At 35.5% G+C, this 24302-nt stretch overlaps 1 protein-coding gene across 1 annotated transcript in view; it reads left to right on the forward strand.

Annotated features, from left to right (window-relative positions):
- LOC149136531 (uncharacterized) overlaps window positions 1–24302 on the forward strand; it is a 41705-nt gene that overhangs the window by 14801 nt on the left and 2602 nt on the right. Inside the window, exon 3 of the mRNA XM_089348361.1 lies at window positions 21280–21353. Coding sequence (XP_089204487.1) covers window positions 21280–21352 — 73 coding nt within the window. The 3' untranslated portion in view covers window position 21353. The remainder of the gene's footprint in view (window positions 1–21279; window positions 21354–24302) is intronic.

A 24302-nucleotide genomic window follows, 5' to 3' on the forward strand; every position in this document is an offset into this window, starting at 1 on the left:
TCAACAAAGATTTGATCTTATTTGGTTTTCTCATGACTTTTTGGAGTCAATGAGGAAACGTCTACACCAGTGGTTCTCAACCATTTGTTGTCCGTGGAGCCCTTTGATTCCTATTTTACCTGGGCCTCCATAGTCATTCAATATATACAAAAAAAATTCTACCATATTTCTATAATTAAATATTATAAGGAATTGTATAAAAAAAATTAAAATATTTTGAGCACTGTAGAAGTATAAGCAATTTAATGCAGATAAATTTTAACAAAATCTTATGTGGACCCCCAGTTGAGAATTACTGATCTATACAGTCACTCAATCAGCAAGATATAACAGCTTAAGCCTTCAGCATTCAGAATACTGTCAAATGTGATGCTTGTTTATTCACATTGTTTTGCATTAATCATGCATTATCTTGTAGCTACAAGGTTTTGATGGTGCAATTGTCTATTTTTAAGATAACATTGCAGGGTAGGTGTGAAAAGTCAGATCTGGCCAGTTTGAACATAAAATAAGTAGAATATTTAGGCTAGATATGACCAGTTTAAATGCTAATGGGTTAACATCACTCAAATCACAGTCTGCCATCTTAAAACGGGATGGACACATTATAGATGAGATGTACATGTCTTGGATGCTTTTGATCGTGAGTCTATTCAATTAAAGTTGATGTGCAGCTAAGAAACAACTAGCTAAGAGACTGCAAATGTTAGCAAATGAAATCTGGTTACTTTTCAGCGTATTTATGTCAAAAAGCCTTGATTCAAAGATTAAGGATATTGAATGCCAACAATTCTCCAGATTAGCTGCCCTGTAGTAATTTCCTGGCCACTTATCATTTTCCTCAACATTGGATGATAAAAAAGGCCTTCAGTAGTGGAGTGGCTCACTGAATCTACTTAAACTTTCATTGCAGAATTTTTTTTTTTTTTTACACCTCTATATCTCACACATTCTCAGATAGAAATAACATTTATAGGATAAATGGAAATGGATTTCCATTGTTTGATCAACAAATTGGTCTGCTCACTGAATTAGTATGAAAGTAGTTAAGCATTCCACAGACATATATACTTCTAAAGTAATTCTCAAGTAGAATTAACAAGTTATAGTTACAGCCCATCTGTGAGCAACCAAATAGTCTCTGTTTATTCAGTCATACTAACTTTGCGCTGGTGAAACCAAGATGCTATACAGTGGCATTGAACCTGGGAACTCATAACTGCAAAGTAAACTTCTCAACCATTTGACCATAAGTGCAACCATATTATATACTTAAAGGGAAAACAGCAGCCCTATAATCACAGATTATAGTAGGAGAAAGCTAATTTTTGGGGCCAAGTCTTTCTCTCTCTCTCTCTATCTATCTATATATATATATATATATATATATATATATATATATATATATATGTATAAGGATTTACTTTTCGTAATGAGATAAAAAACAAAGGTTGAGTATAATATAGAACATTTATCAACAGAATGTCTTACAGCTGTTTCCAGGATATTTATTATATCCCTTCATCGGAGACGGTGTGAGAGGATGATTAAGGAATAATTAGTTTAGTTAAGATAGGAAATAGAAAGTGAATGTAGGGATAAATCCATTTACTCATAGGGTATTGGAATCTTAATAATGGATTTACAAAGGCAACGACCAATCTTAAAAACAATTGGATTTTACTCACAAGGTATTAGAATCTTATATGTATACCATTCTGCCTAAACAATGGATTTACATATACAATATCCCTACATTCACTTTCTATTTCCTATCTTAACTAAACTAATTATTCCTTAATCATCCTCTCACACCGTCTCTGATGAAGGATATAATAAATACCCTGGAAACAGCTGTAAGACATTCTATTTATAAATGTTCTATATTATACACAGCCTTGGTTTTTTATCTCATTATGAAAAGTAAATCCTTATACACACACACACACACACATATATATATATATATATATATTATAATAACCCTTTCTACTGAAGACACAGGGTCTTGAAATTTTGGAGTAGAGGACTAATCAATCACATCAACCCTACTGTTTCACTGGTACTTCATTTATCCTGAAAGGATGAAAGGCAAAGCCGACCTCAGAGGAATTTGGACTCAGAACTTAGCAGCAGACAAAATACCACTTAGCATTTCGCCCAGTGTGCTAACAATTCTGCCAGCTCACCGCCTTCAGATATTATAATAATAATAATTGATGAAGCAAACGGAAGATAGATTTAGCACTGGTCTTTATTTAGTGCAACAATCATTTCGACCCATCCTGCAACTGTCCCTTATGAGTGGGATTTTGTGCATCTAGTAGTACTGCATCAATCTGTGCAGTTTGTGTCACATTAGGTACATGCCTAGGACATCTCAGTATATTTTGTGAGGCATTGCCTTCTTTATGCATGTACCTGATATGATACAAACTGCACAGACTGATGTAACATTATTAGATGCACAAAATCCTACCCATTACAGACAGTTTCAGGATGGGTTCAAAATGATCATCATACTAAATAAAGAATAGTGCTAAATCTATCTTCCAATTTACTTCATCAATTATTATTATCTCAACTAACACTGTGAAATTCCTGATGTAGATCCAGCAGACATATGCCCCAACTGTGGATGACACCAGGTAGCCCAAAATGTGCTTTACTCAACACACTAATTGACATAAACCATTAGTCAAAAAAATTATATATAAGTAGGTGTAGGAGTGCCTGTGTGGTAAGTAGCTTGCTTACTAACCACATGGTTCCGGGTTCAGTCCCACTGCGTGGCATCTTCGGCAAGTGTCTTCTACTATAGCCTCGGGCCAACCAAAGCCTTGTGAGTGGATTTGGTAGACGGAAACTGAAAAGAAGCCTGTCGTATATATGTATATATATATATATATATATATATATATACATATATGTGTGTGTGTATGTGTTTGTCCCGCCAACATCGCTTGACAACCGATGCAGGTGTGTTTACGTACCCGTAACTTAGCAGTTCGGCAAAAGAGACCTATAGAATAAGTACTAGGCTTCCAAAGAATAAGTCCTGGGGTTGATTTGCTCGACTAAAAGCGGTGCTCCAGCATGGCCACAGTCAAAAGACTGAAACAAGTAAAAGAGTAAGTGGTTAGGGTTAATAACAGCTGTTTCCTCTTGAAACACATCTGCTTATTCCACTATTACAATTAATATGTAGCTATAGTTGCTGCTGTATGTAGGTCAAAATTCATATTAAAATTGATAATTTTGGTGTTATTAATTTCACTGAGACTATTTGTACAACTGTTGATTAATATCCAAATAGAAACACTTCATCCAAATGTGATTTTTGTATTATAAGTTTCCTGTCAGATGAATGTCTAATAGGAAATTCCTTAAATGTCTATCTAACATGTAAACCTTTGTAATTCTTATTAGCAAATGAAACACATGTAATGGAGAATAAATAATACCAAAACATTTTCATTTTCCTGTCCTCATTCTTGATCACTCTCTCTCCCTCTGGCTGGGTAACCATGTGCCTCCTGTTTCTGTGTCACACTCTAACATTTCATCATCTGGTACAAGATCACCTCCTCTGATACCCACTTCCCTCTCAAAGGATCTTTATCTTGCAAGTTACTTGGTGATCTTGCCAGTGTTGGTGCCATGTAAAAAGCATCCAGTCCACACTGTAAAATGGTTGACATTTGGAAGGGCACTCATCTGTAACAACCATGCCAAAACTGACACTGCCTGTACTTGTGCCATGCAAAAAGCACTCAGTCCACACTGCAGGGTGGTTGGTGTTAGGAAGGGCATCCAGCCATAAAAACCATGCCAAAACAGACACAGAAGTCTCATGCAGCCTTCTGCCTGGCCAGCTTCTGTCAAACCATCCAGCCTATGCCAGCATGGAAAGCAGATGCTAAGTGATGGTGATGATGATATATATATTAGCAACATTAATCCCAAAAGGCAATCTTTATATCCAACTTAACATATTGATATAAGTGTACTTTTATGCACTATGCATTCATATGAGAGGTCCTTTCAAGGTAAGTAATACAGTATTCAGTGCTCTAACAATACATCCATGTATTAAGGTGGATATAAAGATTGCTTTTTGGGATTAATACTGTTTTTATTGTCAATAATATTTTTTTTTAATAGGCCTACTGGCCATTTACAACATTAGTGCCTGAAAAGTTACTGATGTCACAAATATTGCAGGCAGTGAGATCTGACTGGTATGTGGCTGTTGGACGTCTACCACTGAAGAAACAGGGAACACCAACATCACATGATCTAGTAGTTCCAGTGGCCAAAGATGATACTCATTTGCCAGCAATATAAATGTGTACTTTTATGCAATGTGTCCATATGAGGGGTCCTCTCAAAAGTAAACCACGTAGTAGTTGACACTCTAACAATACATCCAAAGTTGCCTTTTTGACATATTTATATATATCATCATCATCATCGTTTAACGTCCGCTTTCCATGCTAGCATGGGTTGGACGATTTGACTGAGGACTGGTGAAACAGGATGGCAACACCAGGCTCCAATCTAATTTGGCAGAGTTTCTACAGCTGGATGCCCTTCCTAATGCCAACCACTCAGAGAGTGTAGTGGGTGTTTTTACGTGTCACCCGCGCGAAAACGGCCACGCTCGAAGTGGTGTCTTTTATGTGCCACCCGCACAAGAGCCAGTCCAGGGGCACTGGCAACGATATATATATATATATATATATATATATATATATATATATACCGTTTTACTATTAGTACTGTGATGCTAACACCACCTAGGTTTTGCAAGTGGTCAGCTATTTCAGTACTGGAAAGGTTAACTTCAGCGACTGGATGCTAACTGTTGCTTACAATATGAAATGGGCATACAAGGGAGTACCCAAAAGAAACCAGAATTTTGCATTATTTTATTCACTTAGTTTTACATATTCTTTTACTCTTTTATTTGTTTCAGTCTTTTGACTGTGGCCATGCTGGAGCACCGCCTTTAGTCGAGCAAATCGACCCCAGGACTTATTCTTTAGAAACCTAGTACTTATTCTATCGGTCTCTTTTGCTGAACCGCTAAGTTACGGGGACATAAACACACCAGCATCGGTTGTCAAGCGATGTTGGGGGGACAAACACAGACACACAAACACATACACACACACACACACACATATATATATATATATATATATACATATATACGACGGCCTTCTTTCAGTTTCCGTCTACCAAATCCACTCACAAGGCTTTGGTCGGCCCGAGGCTATAGTAGAAGACACTTGCCCAAGGTGCCACGCAGTGGGACTGAACCCGGGACCATGTGGTTGGTAAGCAAGCTACTTACCACACAGCCACTCCTACGCCTTTACTTTTATCACATTCAAAGTATCGTCAAATTCGAAGGAATGCATCAGTCCAGACACGTTTCCCACTGTTCAAAGCAGTGCTGGAACTCTTGCAAAGTGATGCCTATTAACGCTTCAATCATCTTTTTCCTCGCCTCTTCCACATCTGCAAATCCCATAGCGCCAGCTTTCATCACCAGTGACGACCTTTGAAAAAAGGTCTGGATCAACTTCCAACTGTTTATTTAGTTCACAACATGCATTCAGTTGTGACTGCTGTTGATCTTCTGTGAGCAAGCAAGGCACAAATTTTGCTGCAACTCTTTTCATACACAATTCCACACTCACTCAGAATTTATTGGAAGGAGCTCCAGGACATACCAGTCATATTGACAAGTTCATTAGTTGTTCAGTGACAGTCCTCCAAGATCAGTTCATGTGTTTTCAGATGTTTTCATTCATTGAGGAGGTCAACAGTCACCCTGAACCAGGTTGGTTCTCAAGCGACAAGTGACCATTCCTAGAGCATGAAAACCATGGTAAACTTGTGTTTTGCTCATGGCAGTGGCCTTGTAAGCTGTTTGAAGCATGACAACTGCTTCGGCTATCATTTTCCCCAGTAGAAAATAGAATTTCACAGAAGCATGCTGTTCCTTCATTTCAGCCAATGCAAAAGTTGAGAAACAGGGAAGAAGCATGGCAAAGCAAAGATGCATCAAATGGCAGTATGACACCACTGGACAATGCATGTCAGCAGACTGATGCCTGAGGGTTGCATCAAGTGACTTCTAATAGCCAAGGCCTGAACTACCATGGGCTTGTCCCATAGAGAACATTTCCAGTTACTTTTGGTTACCCCCTCGTATACCATCATCATTTAACATCCATATTACATGCTGGCGTGGGTTGGTTTCACAGAATCCAATAATCCCATGGACTGCATCATGCTCCAGTGGCTGCTTTGGCATGGTTTCTATGGCTGGATGTCCTTCCTAATGCCAACCACTTTCCAGCATGTACTGTGAGGTTGCCATGTAGCTTGCAAGATTACAAACCGCAAGGAAGGAAGGGGCAACTTTCTGGTAGGAGAATGAGCAGTAGAGATGGGTAAATGTATGGGATAAAAAAGGGCTGAAGTAGAACAGGTTTCTTGCTGTAGAGGAGCTACATGACTACTTGCATTTTAGAAGAGAGAGTGGAGGTGAAAAGCAGTAAAAAAAATAGTGATAATGAGATATCAGTGGCCCCTTGAGGTGTGAAGTGAACAGGAATGAAATGGGACACAGGTTTTGGGAGTGGGGAGTCAAGGAAGTCTAATAGTGCAGAGTAGCAGAATAGAAATGATGGACAGGAGACAGAAAGAAAAAAGTGAAATGACATGCTATGGGGTAGGTTGCAAGAAGTGGATGGAGGGGAGAGACAAGTGTAGTGTATGAGTAGAGTGAGACATGGTGGTGGGTGAGGAGAGATTATTTGGTGGCACAGTGAGAGTGAGGGGTGATCAATAAAAACTTAAGTGGAGAGAACAGTATTAATAAATGTTGTATAACAAGTGAGGAATTGCCAGCCATCTGAGTCCTTCGTCATTTCTTTTATGAGGCTTGGCTTTCACCACCTAATCCCATGTCTTCCTGGGGTCTCCCTCTTCTGCATCATACCATCTGCCCTTTACTTTAAGGGAAAAGATCTCTGTTGTCAGCAGCAGTAGTAGCTCCCTGATTTTTTTTCCCAACCCATTCTTACTCTGCTTACTGTACATCAGAGCAACCATCTCCCTTGCTAATTACATCTCCTAGGTAATAATAGCTATCAACTACTAATGAGCCATCCAGGCATTTAAGAGAAACCATTTCTGGTCTGTTCCTACATACTGCTCTAGTGCATCTATCACGTATGAAGCTTATCTTTTCTGCTAGTCTGCCTGTGATTCCACTATATCTTGTATGTCCATAGCTTACATCAAGTAGCATATGGAGTTTATACCTTACTCTTTTCTGCATATCAAACAAGGACATTTCCTTGAAGGTACCAGGGTCCTGTCTTTTTTTGTGGCCACTTGATTCTAGTTTTTGTTTCCATGCTTGGAATTCTTCTCTAACTCCCCCATAAACTCATCTATAAGAACTGGATCATCTGCGTATAGGACCTTCATGGAAGGTCTCCTACCTTCATCACTGAAGTCATTGCCAATTCTCACTTTAGTTACTCCATTTTTGTATATAGCTTGTACAACTCTTAGAAGCTATCTATCTACACCTAGTCGCTTCTATGACCACCAGATTACTGAAGACGGTACCCAGTCAAGTATTTCTTCTGTAGCTGTCTAACTAGAAAGACTGCGTTTGTGGTATCTCTTCCAAGGCAAAGCCAAACTGCATCTCATCTAGGTCTACTCTATCATGGATCAATTATGCTATGATTCTCTCCATGACCGTCATAACCTGATCTAGTAGTCTGATACCTTTATACTTGCTTCTTTCTAAGGCATCGCTTTGCCTTTATTACAGTTTACAATGTCACAGAGAATGACACCTTCTTGTATGACTTAGTTTAACTATCTAGATCAGTTTTTCTCAACCATTCTTTACCTATGAACCTCTTTGATTCTTATTATACTTGGATGAACCCTCTTAGCCATTCAATGTTAAAAAAAAATCCTATTATATATTCATAATTAAATATTAGAAATCACATAAAAAAATTAAAATATTTTGTGTATTGTGGAAATATATAACCAATTTATTGGAAACAAATTTTAACAAAATCTAATATGGACCCTGATTGAGAACCATTGATATAGATGGTAATCATGTATCCTACCTCACCATATATTTTGAACATCTCTGATGGACTCACAGCTTTGCCTCCCTTCATGTCCTTAATCATTTTACTTACCATACTGTTGTCAACTTGAATTGCTGGTCCCTATGTTGGGCCAGCATGAGGTAGCCCCTGTTTATCCCCTGCGTTCTCAATGTTCAGCAGTTTCACATAATAAACACTTCCAAGCCACTTTTTTGTCTTCCACATTTATGATGAGAATGTCTTTGTCATACCAAATGCACTTCTCACCTCTGACGTTCATGGTACAGGACACATGCAAATCTCTTCCTTTCTACCTCACTTTTAACCAAGTACACCAGTCACCTAACTGCCCTTCTAGCCATTAAGTTATACTCCCTATTACCACATTCCTTCCAGGCTTTCCAAACCAGCGTCTTAGCCTTTGCTGTCCTATCAACCTTATCTTTCTACTACCATGTTACCTTTGGTTGGTTCAGTTGGCACTTTGCATCAGTCGCAAGTCTAATCTGTAACCTTTAGCAAGTTATTTTATAGAAATTCTCACCTTCCTTCTCCATGTTATCTTTTGTTTCTGTGACTGCCTAGCTTTGATCTGAAGTCACCAGCCTCTAACCTATGTTGCATAGTGCACTCTTCACCAGGAAAGGTTCTTATAATTTCCAATAGTCCTTCTATCCCATTTCCTGATGAGAATGTAATCTTTCTGACTTGTGTGTTTGCCAGATTGGTAGGTGATGAGGTGGCTGGCCAATTTCTTAAGGTGTATGTTGCTTATTATTAGATTAGTTGCATCACAGAATTCAAGGAGCCTTACACCCTCTTCATTTTTCAAGCCATAACCATAACTGAAGATAAACAACACCCTCCTCATTTCTTAAACCATAACCATAGCTGAAGATAAGCAACAGCTTCAAGCAAAAGACAAATATTTAAGTCAAGTCGATCTAGATTTGAACACAAAAATTCATCAAATTGTCCATTAATTCAACTAGGCTGCTGTGGAGTCATACACAAATATCTATGAATAAAATATATGCCAGTAAACATAGATCTATCTATAAGATATATGTCAGTAAACATATGAAGTGACAATAATTTCTTTTCATTAGGCATGAGGCCAGATATTGTAAACAAAAGAGAGTATAAAAAAGTCAACATTGATACACCTAATTCTGGATATCATAAACCACACTGTTGGCTCTTTACCAATCATAAAATCATCACCAAGGAAGAATTTCTTGCACAGGCATGAATTTTTTTCAAGAGGGGAGGGGGGATAGGATGATGTAACATCTGTACCTTTCCAAAGAACTTTCAAAGTAGTATCAACTGAAAATTGAAACCAGTTCATTGTATTTGATACTATGCCTAATAATATTTTACTGTTAGATATAGATAGATATTGATTTTTTTTAAAGATTTTATTCTTAAATTTTTTTAATGAATTTCAGTTTTTTGTATACTTTTCAAGAGACTAATGATTTCCATGATAGTACATTGTAATTTTAATCAAAATATGTTTACTTGCGAAGGCAAAGATATTTTAACAATAGCTACTGTGCAAGACATTCTTATGAACTTTTAAAAATGCTTAACAGTCTCGTGATAATATTTCTAATCAAATACACAGCTTTTTTATAGGTTTCTATCAATTTTAAAAGTAATCAAGAATTTCATTGTATCTAGTAAAATAATTTTTACATTAATTTCTATATTAACCCTATAGCATTTAAACCAGCAATAATCCAGCCAAAATAATTTGTTTCATTTTCAAACTAGTCAGATCTGGTTTCTCACACTTACCCTACAATATTATTCTAAAAATAAACAATTACATCATTGACATCTCAAAGCTACAAGGTAATGCAGGATTAATTCAAAACAGTGTGAATAAATAAGCATTACATTTGACAGAGAAATCTAAATGCTAAAGAGTTAAGTTGGCATTTATAATATAACAAAAATTTCTTGTATAAAATTGTGAAAGAAAGTTCAGTCTTAAAATAAAAACTTGAAAACAGATGCTTTTGCATCAATGAACCAGAGGTGATCTTTGGCAAGCTGCTTTCAAAAGTGAACTACATTTTAAAATTACTCACTACTTCACTGTTCTGGTATCAGCTGAAAGATTTTACGGGCTAAGATGAGCAATGCCTTAGTCAGGCAATGATTTTTTAAAAGAAAATGAACTATTTTAAGACCCCTCACTGTGTAAATGAACTTTTAAAAAAATTTTATGGACTCATTCTCAATTATGCAAGGCCACTTTTTCAGAAAATAAAAAGTAGTTTTTTAAACTACTTCATTTTACAAATTATGAGTCAATGCTCTTAAGTATTAAAATATAGAACTAAATTTGACATTTTTCTTCCTTTTCTTTTTTGTCATGTTTTTATAATAATGGAAATCTGTGACTTTGTGGCTGTTAAATATTTCTCATTTGATACATATAATCAAAATAAAATTGTCAGACTTCATCTGCCAGAAGTTTAAGTCAATGTTTGTCATATAACTGATGTTTCAATTTATTTCCATTTGAAACAAAGATCAATAATGTTACAGTAAAAAGTAGACTATCACAAAAATGGTACTGTTATCAATATCTTTTTTTCTTAAATGTGGATATAATTCAAATACAACTGCTCTAAGGTTATTTAACCAAATATATTTAATTTCCATTATTATTCTTTAAAAGAAAGAAGCAAAAAAATAATAACTAAGGGCTATCTCACTGTGATAACTGCATCCCACAGCAGAGAAAATAGCGGAGATAAAAGCTGACCTATTTTCCTTTTCTTTATATATATATATATATATCTCCACAGTTTCAAAGCTAACAAGATAGATATAGTTATAGAAATATTTTAAACAATGCAATATTAGTGGAACAAGTTCAATTATTACAATCAAATTACTGAAAGATAGTGTGCATGCATATGTGCTTAATTCCTTTTACAGACATCTGAGTTTTGTGTGTGTTCTCATTTTAGAAATACACAAAAGGGGACAGTAATTATAAAATGAGGTAGGCCCACCCCAAAAGATTTAAATCTAAGTTCTTCTATGTATGCTTGTTATCTCAAGTTACTATATAAAAGTATTCAAAGCCAGTACAAACAGCAGGGGTTTATATATAACTCACTAGATATATAAACTACACTTACAGCACAATAAACAGTGCAGTTGCTTCATCACGCATAAATTCCATTTATAGATAATGGAATTATCTATAAATTCCTTTTTTGGATTGCTTGGGTCTCTAAACTCCTTTTTTGGATTGCTTGGGTCTCTAAACTCCTTTTTTGGGTTTGCTTGGGTCTCTAACTAAAATTATCTAAAATCATCCAAGTGAATCATACTTAACAAATATTTGAGAATTAATTCTAAACAGAACCAGTTTTGTTCTGCTGCATGACTAAATTGTACATTACTTAAAAACATAGCATTTCTTAATTAATGAAGGTTATGTCTTGCATATTTCTGTCCAAACCAATTCACTCCAATAGTTGCTGACTTTCTTTACTATGCTCAACTGAGACTCATAATAAAATGCCTCATCTACATCTGGGACAACACTGCATCTAAAAAAAACATCAATCCAGCTGATTGCCAAGGACTCACACTGCCTTTACTACTGACAATACAATGTACACTGCAATATAGAGTTAGCTAGTTGCATACCAGCTCAACCCATACTCACCTGTCTCTCTCCTTCTAAGACCAACACTTTTCCCAAACCTTTCTTGCCGTCAACCCTCTAGAACTCCCTTCTCACCCACATTTTCTCTACAAGTTTTGACTGTATCAATCACACCAGTATTGGAAAACTTGCATATATCTTGGGTACAGTTCCTTTAGCCCAGCTAAAGCCATACAAGATGTTAAGAAAACTGCTTTTCCAGAGCTCAAAACAACTGAGACATGATAAACATTTCGAAACTAAGCTTTTTGCATAAATTCAAACCAATTAAACCAGTTTAACCAATAAAACCTCATCTATGACTTTATTTCACTGCTGATCTTGATTGTACTTAATTTTTTTTTTTTTTTACACTTTTTTAAGCACACTACAATTTAAGTAACATTCAATGACTACTAGTTTCAACTAGTTGCTACTAGTTGAAAGCAAGCCAAGACCACACACTCTAGAAATAAATAAATTCTCTTCATTTAAATCATCTCACATAAGAACAATGATAGCTGACTATTTTACAGAGTAAATCAATAAACTTTCATGTTAAAGCTTGTACTTTGTTGAATGTTAATTGTATGAAGTAAAATTGTAAAAATAAAAATAGCTCTTTTATTTAATATGCTTTTCTGAGAATTTTTCTTTTAAATGTAGCTTGTTATCTGATTTTAGCAGTTTTGTTGGATTATAGGACTCTTAGCAGTTTTTGCATAACTCAATTCACGCAAACTTACCACCAACCCTTTCACCACTGTTTCACCCATCCTCTCTCTCTCTCTCTCTCTCTCAGAGCCCTCCTCTCTCACAACTCACTTCACTAAACATATATCACAATGTAAATGAATATTTTAAAACTAATATATTTAGCAATACCCATCAAAGGATTTCCTTTTTAAAAAAAAAACTGCACTTAAAGTAACATTAACCACATAAAATGTCTGTGGGAACGCTATATGCATCCGGCATATACTAAACATCACTTACATTAGAATTAATACATTTAATGCAGGAACCATTAAAAAACTAACTAAAACATTCCCCTTCCTCCTATGCTGACTCCTAGAATTTTCTCCCTGCTTATGTCATACACACAGAAGTCAATTTACAACAGTTTAAGAACATTAGTATCATCAATGTCACCAGCCACAGAAGGACCAGTGAAGATCATGGTCACTGACCCTTCCTCCAAGCTCAAAAAGTAAAGAAAAAATTATTATAGTGGTGAGGGAAAAAAATATTAGTGACTTCCCCCTCCCCCCTTGCCAAGTAGGGGAGACATGTTTTGGTCTAATGACCTCATCAATTGAAACATACATCAAAATGCTAGTGATTGTTACATAAAAGAAACACCACCCTGAAACAGTATTTCTCAGAGAGACAGAACGGTGCATGTGTTATACCATGATTTGAATCCCTGGCATTCTAGACAATAGTCCCACAACCACAGCGGCGTAGCAAAATTACTTAATTCTCCAGTGTCAGAGGTGTGACCCGATTTTAGTTTCTTAGAATTATTGGTTTTCTTTATCTTGTTTATATTTTATTATATTGTTTAAGGCTTTTAACAAAATAGAGATGATTTTATGTACTGAATGGAAATATAGATGGATAGGATATACATTAAAAAAATAATAGGGACAGCTAAAATAAGGCTTGTGCCCTATCTTAGTTGTTCATAGTCATAGAATTCCATCTTGTGTTTGCTTTTTCATCTTGTATATCTTCTTTTTCCACTGTTCTTATTCAAGTTGAGATTCCAATTATGACAAAAATTTTGTACTTCATTAGGCCTAAGGTACATATATTGTTAGATTTAATCTACCATTAGGTTAGGTATTGGCTGCCTTTTAGCAATCAAAACTGTTAGAAACATTTAGAGCAGGTCACTAATCTGTGTTCCTTCTCTGAATAAATCATAAAAATCATATCTTAACATAAAGATTCTAAAATCAATAATAAGCATTATTCACTAACAAATTCATTATAAATTTACTAAAATCAATTTGTAAAACCCAAACTGCAGCAAGACATACATGTTCATTGAACAGCCATATTTTGTTTTAGAAATACTGAGAAATAATGATTTAAATGCAGTTTTTAAAGAGGAGATCTTTGATGGTTACTGTTCAATATATTGGTTATAGAATATTCATCTACACTGTACTCAAGAAGATAGCCCAACACAATAGAATCGAGACCTTAAAACCAAGGTATCACATAAAAAGCATCGGTGATGGTGTCACATAAAAAGTACCCAGTACACTGTAAAGTGGTTGGTGTTAGGAAGGGGTATCCAGCTGTAGATACCAAACCAAAACAGTCTATGGAGCCTGGTACAGCCCCTCGCCTTGCCAGTACCTGTCAAACTGTCCAGCCCATACCAACATGGAAAACAGATGTTAAATGTTGATGATTGTGTTATATAAAGTGAGGGAGAATGACAGAGAGATAATTGGTGAAACATTCGTGAAAGGAATGGCAGTAAGTTTAAGTTAATCAACTGTTTGAGTCTTGGTTTCATATATATATATATATATATATAAACAAATAGTAAATGAGTATATGTATATATACGTACAGGTATGTGCATACCGACATCCACCTGTATGTATAGGTGCATATCCGGGTACAGGACATTGCAAACAAAACGTAGACGAGAAAACACACAAGCCACATAGAGAACATTCTTCTTCATCAGCTACCCCCGTTTTAACACCGGCGTTTCGAAGAGCTGGGCAGGACGCATCGCTAAAACGGCTCTTCCCATGGACCGCAAATTAAATTTGTATACACAAATTAAACCTTGCCATGGAGGAATGTAGTGGCGGACAAAAAACAAGACAGGAAAACAAACAGAAAAGGCTATACGGCCAGACGGGAAAAATTATGTGTATGAACGCTGTGAGGCACGAACTTGAAAGTGGGGACGAAGTAAGTTCGCGTGTTTGCTCGGCGATAGCCAAGGAAGAAAAGGATTATTGACTGGAAGCATATACATATATAAGATAGCTCACTCACAAGTTTGATTTGGTAGCATGTACCAAGCTTTCCCTAATTATCTTAGGTACCTATGTAGTCATAGACATAGACACTCTCTAGGCTTGCAATCACAAACCCAATACACTAACTACTGGAAGTACCAAGTTTGTAAGTTTGTTGGTGTAGCAAAGTGGAACTGTTTAGAGAATGTATGATCTCCATGAAAAACAATAGTGAATTCAGTGTTAACTATTTAAGTTACCTTGTATTTAATATGCTAACTAGAAATAATTATGTTAGGATAAAGGAAGTTTAATCAAGCATTAATATTGTTTTCAATTTTTCAGTAAGTCTGTTATAAGACATTGCTCTTTTACTTGTTTCAGTCATTTGACTGTGGCCATGCTGGAGCACCGCCTTTAGTTGAGCAAATCAACCCCAGGACTTATTCTTTGTAAGCCTAGTACTTATTCTATCAGTCTCTTTTGCCGAACTGCTAAGTTATGGGGACCTAAACACACCAGCATCGGTTGTCAAGTGATGTTGGGGGGACAAACATACACACGCACATACATATATATATATATATATATATACAACGGGCTTCTTTCAGTTTCCATCTACCAAATCCACTCACAAGGCTTTGGTCGGCCCGAGGCTATAGTAGAAGACACTTGCCCAAGGTGCCATGCAGTGGGACTGAACCTGGAACCATGTTGTTGGTAAGCAAGCTACTTACCACACAGCCACTCCTACGCCTGCTGCGAATATTTCTTTGCAATGTGTAACTGTATGAGGTGGAGAGTTATAGCTAAGATATTTTTCGTCTATTTTATCAACAATTGGCTGCAATGGAGTACAGTAGATTCTGTTTTATTTCCCCGTTTTCTGAACTAGGTTAGCTATATAGGTTTAGTAATTCAGATGATTTTAACCACTCGTTAAGGTCCTTACTTCAAGTGTAGTGTCATGTGATTAGTCATCACTAATAGTGCCAAGAGACTTTAATATTGTAATATCCATTGTTGCTAGCCTTGATTGAGTAAACTTATGACTAAAGGATATTCAAGATATGAAAATGTCTTTTTTATATATCAGGAACTACACTGTTCAATGTAACTACTATTTCTAGCAGGTTGTGCAGTGGTTCCCTCATTGGTTTTCCTATGAAGCAGCTCCTTTTCTCAATTTAACTTGCTTCCCAGCAAACTACTGTGACCCAGTTTTCACTCTGGTTGTAGCTATTTCATACACATTACTAAGGCTCTAAGGAGAAGTATGATCATCATAATTTCCTATTTCCCCTTCTAACATATCTGAACCCTTGTGCCTATGTAAGAAATCATATTGTTCTAAAGATAAGATCTTAGGAAAACTCACATGTCTGCAAAATTGTTTTAGAAGGATAATATTGCATATATATATATATATTATATATATGTGCTTTTGGATAGGTTGATATTGTTCAGTTAATCATTCTGACTCAACAGGAACCATGACTAACAGTGTCAGGGAAGAGAAATTCTTCTCAAGTTGAAAAATCAATAACTCAGATAACCAATACATTACTGTTCAATAACAGTCATTCACACATTTGTTCTTTACCCATGCTGACTTTATAACTACATATTAGTATCTTTATTTAACTTAATGCAACTACAAAGTAAATGTGGACCTTAAATATTATATACACTTGTGCTTACATGTGTACGCTTGCATTTGATGATGAGTAACTTCAAAAATAATGTTGAGAAAAATAACTTAATTTTTTACTGATTCCTCAAAAGATGCATTAATGAACCATGCTGCAGTGCTTTGGTTATGTACATTGCAGTGATCACATGTTCTTTACATAAGCCATGTTATATTTTAATACTTATATATATATATAATACAAGGAGTGCAAAAAAGTTTGAACATGCAACCTATATGCTACAAGTTTGGAATTCTAATTTCTCAGCTAATGCTAATCTTTATGCAATATTATCATCAAATTGAAATTGATCCCAGTTTTTTCTTTTTTTTTTCTTTACTACAAAATGGGTGAGCTCTTTGTTTAAGCGTTATTAATTCTTATTCTCTCATCAATACATATTTGACTCTGATAAATTGAATTAGTCACAATCTCAAATTTCATACAAAGGAATCACTAGCCGATGGCGTCATGGAAGCTGACATTTTCTTCTTTATGAATCATAAATAAAATAAAGAATCGCTGAGCTCCGTTTTTTTTTTTCTTTCTTTCTTTTCTGTTTTTTAGCATGGAATTATCAATCATCTACAAATGTTGTCTCAGAAGTACCAATAACTTGTACAAAAATTTGAGATATATATCAATAAAATATAAATCTAAGGAGAGAAATTACAAACGAAAAAATTAACTATATACTTTCTTATTCTTAAGGAGATAACCAAAATCGCCTGTAATTCCCATCCTACCATATTTAAAAAAGGACACATTGAATAATGTAGTCCTAGGATATACTATAGCCGTGCGTTGGACAGAATAGTCATGCGTGGAATGTCTATGATCATAAGTGTGCTTACCCTGAGCTACCATGGGACTAAACAAACCAACAGACGATGGAAATTTTTCATTTCATTTATTTTTTCTTGCACATAATAAAGTCTAATATTATTTGTATTCTCGTAGATATGTAAAACTTACTTTAAGTTTCCAAGTAAGTTTGGGCATATTTTTTAGGGTAATAATCGCATGTGAAATCAATACAGAAGCTAGATATTATTTATTCGATGTACAAAATGCAAGCAATTAATAGCATTTAATAGAATCCAGGAGAATTTATCACCAGGGGGGGGGGGGGGAATCACCCCCTCCCCTACGAAGACGCAAAGAGTTCTTTTAAGATCGAAGTTAAATGGAAAAAAATATGAATCATAGTCTGTCCTTAATTTTAATCTTTGCATAAATAAATAAATAAATTTAACATCTAAAACCCTATCTAGGCTACAGTGACTCGTGCGATTAAATGTATAAACGTCAAATGTCAATTGCATGCATTTAAAAATCTAAATAAACTCGTATGCTTGTGGTTGCGTGGTATACATGCCGGTTGCTTCCTCATATTTCTGTCTCCTTACTCCCAATTTATAGGATGAAAATAAAAAGAAGTGCATTTGTTATATAGCAGCATATGATATGACAAAAATTGTTGAAGCTGGCAGTCAATCTAGTTTGCATCATTTCCAGAAGTGAGAGAGAGAAGTGAAACAGTAGTACTGGACTGATTCATTCGTCTCTGCTCCGTCAACAGCCCACGCATATATACACACTCTCAGATTGTTGCCATTTAGTAGTCTGAAAGTTACTGATCACCAGGAATACAAGATATAGTAGCACCTCCTCTCCACTTGCAACCGCTCTCACATTCCGACATATTAGTCACCTTCGGTCCATTTCCAATTTCATTTCATCCTTATTTCTTTTGTCCTAACGTCTAAGAAAAAATAATATTCGAATTTTAATACATTTTTACCTGCATTGTTTACTTTTGCTTGAATCTCTGTCCTTGTGTGTGTGTATGCATGCATGTGTGTATATATATATATATATATATATATATATATATATATATATATATATACACACACACACACACAATGTCACGAGAAATAAAACTTTATTTAATCTAGACTCCGCTTGCATTGACGTGAAGTATTCACACTTTTCCAACATAAATTCTTCACATCTGCAGCTTCATCACTGAGTTCTTTTGTGTAGCTGTCGCAGTGTGTTGTTTTGTTTTTGTTTTGTTTTTTAGGAAGGGGCACATACCATTCAAGTAAAATTGTTGTGAGATTAAAGATAGTGAATAAATTTTGTAAAAAGTTGTGAAAACACCTCCGGGGTACATAAAGGTAACAAGTGCACACTCTCTCTCTGTTCCTTGTGAGAGAGAGAGAGAGAGAGATAAGAACTTTCCGAAGTAATAATATGTCAGATGTATTTCATCTCGAGGGGAAAAAAGTGGGGATGGATAATAAAACCAAGAGGACTGATCGCTATTGTAAAATTTGCTAAATGAAAATTTGAAACTGCAGTAAGGAAAGCAGAATTATTGATAAAATATCTTACTAGTAATATATTAACATTCATCACACCAGAAATGTACGTGTTGAATTAGCTAGAATCATAGAGTAGCACATAAGAACCGAGAGAAAAAAATTTTAATATTTTTTTTTTCTGCTGAGTCAAAAGCAAAATACTTCGATCATATATATTAAGCTTTGAAAATTAAAAAATGAAATGCTGAATTAATATACGGTTAGAAGTGTATTTTCTTTCGATTATGGTGCATATCCATAGATAAACAAACTTTTCAATCAGTCAATTTTTCGTAAAATAATAAATGTTTCATGTTTTGTTTACATAGGATTTGTTTCTAATTTCACTGGAGCAGCTTTTTATATCATTCTTTCTTTTCTTTTGTCTTTACTGAAATACACAGAAAACGATCTACCTTTTCGCCATCATAAATTTCGTTGGTTAAAGATTAAAGAAACCGAAAAGATGGGGTTGCTAGAAAAAAGGGGAAAAAACAAATGACAAGGACCTTAGTCAGAGAAAGGCGTGTATAGTGAGAAAAGAAAAAAGGTAGCGACCGAGCTGATTACCGGTATACGGATGTGAATTTCTCTTTATAGGAATAACAGACGTTTAAAATTTTTTTCGATTTGTATTTACTTACCTATGTCTACAGCTTCTTAGAAAATTCCATCAATAACGATACACAACAAAGAATATATCCGGGAAAATATAATTCGTCTGTTAACTGTCGCACCTTCCACACAACATGGCGGTGCTCCATTGCCTCAGTTGTTGGAAGAGTACAATACAAAGGGACACAACTTCGGCTACGGGAATCATCCTTTGCAATTCTTCTTCGGATTCATTCTTAGCCGAATGTACCATGCTCATATATTTCTGGGTGTCTATTTAGCAATTCGAACCCTGCAACTCTTCATTTGAAGCCACTCATTTTTTTTTTTTTTTTACTTTTGCAACTTTTTTTTCTTCTTGTTATGGAAGAATATATTTTAAAGACTGTCGCCTTTGTTTCTCTAAGTAACTGCTGCTATCAACACCAGGACAAGATTTTAAACAAATTGATTATGGTAATATTTATGTTGGTTGTGATAAAATATTATTTGTAGGTTAAGTAGTAGTAAAATTCAAAGTGTAGTAATTTACTGTCAATAGACAAAGAGGAATGCTGTTTTCAGCCAGCTTCGGATGGTTTGATTCAGAATATACTTCAGATAATAATGCGAAAATGTTACGTTTCAATTTCTAAAACACTGATATAATCCTATCAGTCATATTGATTTCAAATTTCGGCACGAGGCCAGAAAGTTAGGGAGTGGTAGCTAGTCGATTACATCGATATAAGTGGTCAACTGGTGCTTATTTTATCAACCCCGAAAGGATGTAAGTCAACGTCGTCGAAATTTGAACTCAGAACGTAAAGATGGACGAAATGCCGCTAACTATTTTGCCCAGCATGCTAACGATTCTGCCATGCCAGCTCATCACCTTAATCCTATAAATCATATTGACCAAACTTGTAATTCAACTTTTCCTAAAATATACTGTGGTGATACGGCCAGTTGCTTTGAACAGTTTAAGGACCCAAACAAAGGGTCATGAGACTCACCCTTATTTGTAACTGTATATACTAGGAGCAATCTCAATACATTAATTAATGGTTTCAAATTTTAGCACAAGACAACAAATTTCAGAGGAGCGGCTAAGTCGATTACATTGACCCCAGTGTTAAACTACTACTTATTTTATTGACTCCCAAAAGATAAAAGGCAAAGTTGGCCCCTGCGGAATTTGAACTCAGAACGGAAAGACAGACGAAATGCTGCTAAACATTTTGCCTGGCAGTTAACGATTTCTGTCTGCTCGCCGCCTTTAATTGATTAATAAAATACATTGTTTAACTCCTTGTTACTTCTGATCCAGCCAACCTATAACCAATGGCTTTCCAGCATGATCATCTTGTCTTTTCTTATCTCATTTGTCCTTCCTTTTTTAGGCAGTAACTATAATTCGAGGAAGATTTAATTGCTATTCTCACATTGGGGCTCCCATCTGATATTACACAAAAATATAAGACACTTCTCTGTCAGCCTTAGTGAATAGATTACTATGTTTGAGTGAAATAAATGTTAACACTGCAATCATCAAAGCTAGATGATTTACATTGCCTTGAATTACTACAATGCACAAACCTACTCTTGCTTAGATAAAGTCATTTCATTTGGAAATCAGAAATGTTCACAGACATCAAGTTACTTGATCAGTTGAAGAACAGAAACTATACAAAAGTAGGGACAAAAATAAAAATGAAATACAAGGGTGTTGTAACTTATCTGTTTTAGATTGCAATTTATGATCAATTGTATTGTTTGTTATAGATTACCAATGGGCCAACCACTGGTTCACTACATTCCTGATAATGAGAATGAAAATGAAATGCCAATAGCTTGAGGTACAACAGCGATTTTGTAAGCAATGCATTGATTTTTTTTCTGCTAGCGTTTTTGTTTTTTGCCAATACACAATAGTGAAAGTATGCACACACACAATAGACTTCCATGCAGTTTCTGTTTATCACATTCCATTCAAAAGGTATTTGTCAGCCGAAATCACAGTAGAAGACATTTGCATAGGTTCTGTGCAGTGGGATCAAATGCAAAACCATGTGATTTTGAAGTAAATTTCTAAAGTCAGAGCCATGATTTATGTGCAGAGCCTTGATTAGCCTATTACATCATCTTACTATTATTAAGAATATAAATCAATTTATCCCATCTGTTTCAGCCAAAATTCCAACATTATGTCCGAAGCAATTGCATGATTTCTTTCTAGCTCATTGGTTTTCTTCTGAAATATAAAGAGCACCAAGTAAAAGTTAATGAGAAAGTTTATTGTTCAAATTGAATTTCTGCAAAAATAAAGTAAATTTGCCTGTGAAATAGGTGTTCTCTTAACTAATAAGCCAATTAGATACAAAACCTCACATGTGAATGAAAAGTGGAATTGTGTGATAATCATATCAATCTTCAGAATATTAATAACATAAGTGAAGTAAAATAGATAATGTGCAAGAAATCAAACTAGATCAGGGGTAACCTCTACTTTATGGTTCTCATGAACTATCATTTCTTTTTTCATGTTAGTTCTGTCAATGAAAGACAGCAGAAGTAATTCTTGTTAATGAAATTCACGATAGCATTTAGAACAAGTTAAATATTTCATTTACCTAAAAATTATTTTAAATCAATGTTTTTCAACCTTTTGATCCTATTCCCCACTTTGATTTTCCCCAAGAAAGCATGAACCTCATCATGAATGAAATTGATATATAGCACACACATATACACAGAGAGTCTTCAGCTAAATTTGATGATTTATATATTTTAAGGAACAGCATAATGCAGTGGTGAACAGTTAGTGGTGTTGATGAGCATAAAGATTAAAGCTGTGTTTGAGAAAAAGATAGCTGACATGGAGGACTGGAAGCCATCTGAATATTGGAAAAGAGTTAGTTGTATCATAATCATTCACACCAGGTATCAAAATGCAAATGCCAATGTCATGACTGCTATTCAATGCTTTGTGAACACTATAAAGGCTGTAAAACAAGACATGGACAGCTGCAATGGAGACTACAAAGTCATGACCAACAGGAAGAGACACAGCAGGCATTCTGACTGTCTGCCTGCCAGAATTCATCCCCACATCTTTGAACTGGGTCTCAGGCTCAATTTAGACAGTCAATCCCTGGTTGGAGAAGGTTACTACTAGAAAGCCATATGTGTGACAGCAGGATTTGGCTCCTTGCATACCTCCAGAAAGAGTCAGAAGTATTTGTCAGAGAATTTCTACAATTTCACAGCCCCAATTTCTGGCCTTCTAATTCCTTTCATTGTAATGCCATTGATTACTATGTGTGAAACATGGTTGAAAAAGACACCAACCACTCTGCCTGCAACACCAAGGCTGAGCTGGTGACCAAAATGAAATAGGTGTTTAATATCTTCCCAGGGGCACAGTGACGAATGCATGTTCCTTGTTCCAGAACTGTCTTGGGGATGTGGTTAGAGCTGAAGGTAGCTACTTTAAGTAAACTGCTACCTCCCAGCCATAATCATCATCATCATCGTTTAACGTCCGCTTTCCATGCTAGCATGGGTTATTTTTTGATTTTTAAAAAATACTTTTAGTTTTGGATGAGATATTGAGTTTTCTTTCTCTTTTATACAAACTGTCAAATTTAGCTTGAACAGTATTCAAAACAAGTGTTAATTAAACCTTTATTGCAAGTCTTATTCACTTGTTGCTTACTTTTTGCTCCATTCTGAAGTAAACCACACTTCACCAAAATATTGCCATGCCCTACTAGTGGAGTGCGCAGTACCCCTACCTTCAGAAAAACGATTCTAAGTAATTTTTGCATTTTCATCTCGTGCTGTTAATAGACATGCTGAAAAAATCTCACAAGCTCAAATTCTCTTCTAATAAATGCAATTTGAGGCAAAGGTATTGCTGTGTGGTTTTTGATTCCATTCATCGTATGGAACTTTGAGCAAGTATTTTCTTCTATTTCCGCTGGCTAAGAGTGCTTTGCAAATAAAATCTGATGGACATAAACTGTACAGAAGTCCATTGTGTGTGTGTGTGTGTGTATGTGTTTGCATGTGCAAGTATTTCCATATCTATTCATATTGACTTCATTTAAGCAACATATCCTATTCAGCAAGTTCATTGGTTTTTGTGCAAAGACCAGTGAAATAAAGTACCTTACCTAGAAAACAAGAGCTGGTGACAAGAAGGACATCTGGCTGTAGAATACTACCTCAATGAGTCCCATCCAACCCATGCCAGCATGAAAAATGTGAACATAAAACTGAAATATGGACCATTAATATTATGTGTAGGATAAGGTGAACCATTGATATACATGTAGGATAAGGTAGCATGCTGGGTAATATGCATAGCAGTTTTCACATTCTGAGTTTAAATTCCGCTGAGATCAACTTTGCCTTTCATCTTTTCCGGGTTGATATAAAATAAGCACCAATTGAGCATTGGGGTCAATGTAACTGATTTAGCCCTCCCCTGAAATTACTGGCCTTGTGCCAAAATTTCAAACCAATACAGGATACTATATTAGTTCTTCCTTTATAGAATGGATGAAGTCTCACAGGAAGTGAAACTTTGGTCATTGATTTTTATGGCATGCATGAACATTGTGCTTACATTCTTTTATCTTTTATTTGTTTTAGTCATTAGATTGTGGCCATGCTGGGGCACCGCCTTGAAGAATTTTAGTTGAACTAATTGACCCCAGTATATGTTTACTTTTAAAGCTTGGTACTTATTCTGTTGGTCTCTTTTGCCAAACCACTAAGTTACAAGAACCTAAACACACCAA

The sequence above is a fragment of the Octopus bimaculoides genome, chromosome 3 (genome assembly GCF_046866305.1).
Source record: "Octopus bimaculoides isolate indiv1 chromosome 3, ASM4686630v1, whole genome shotgun sequence".
Lineage (NCBI taxonomy): Eukaryota > Metazoa > Mollusca > Cephalopoda > Octopoda > Octopodidae > Octopus > Octopus bimaculoides.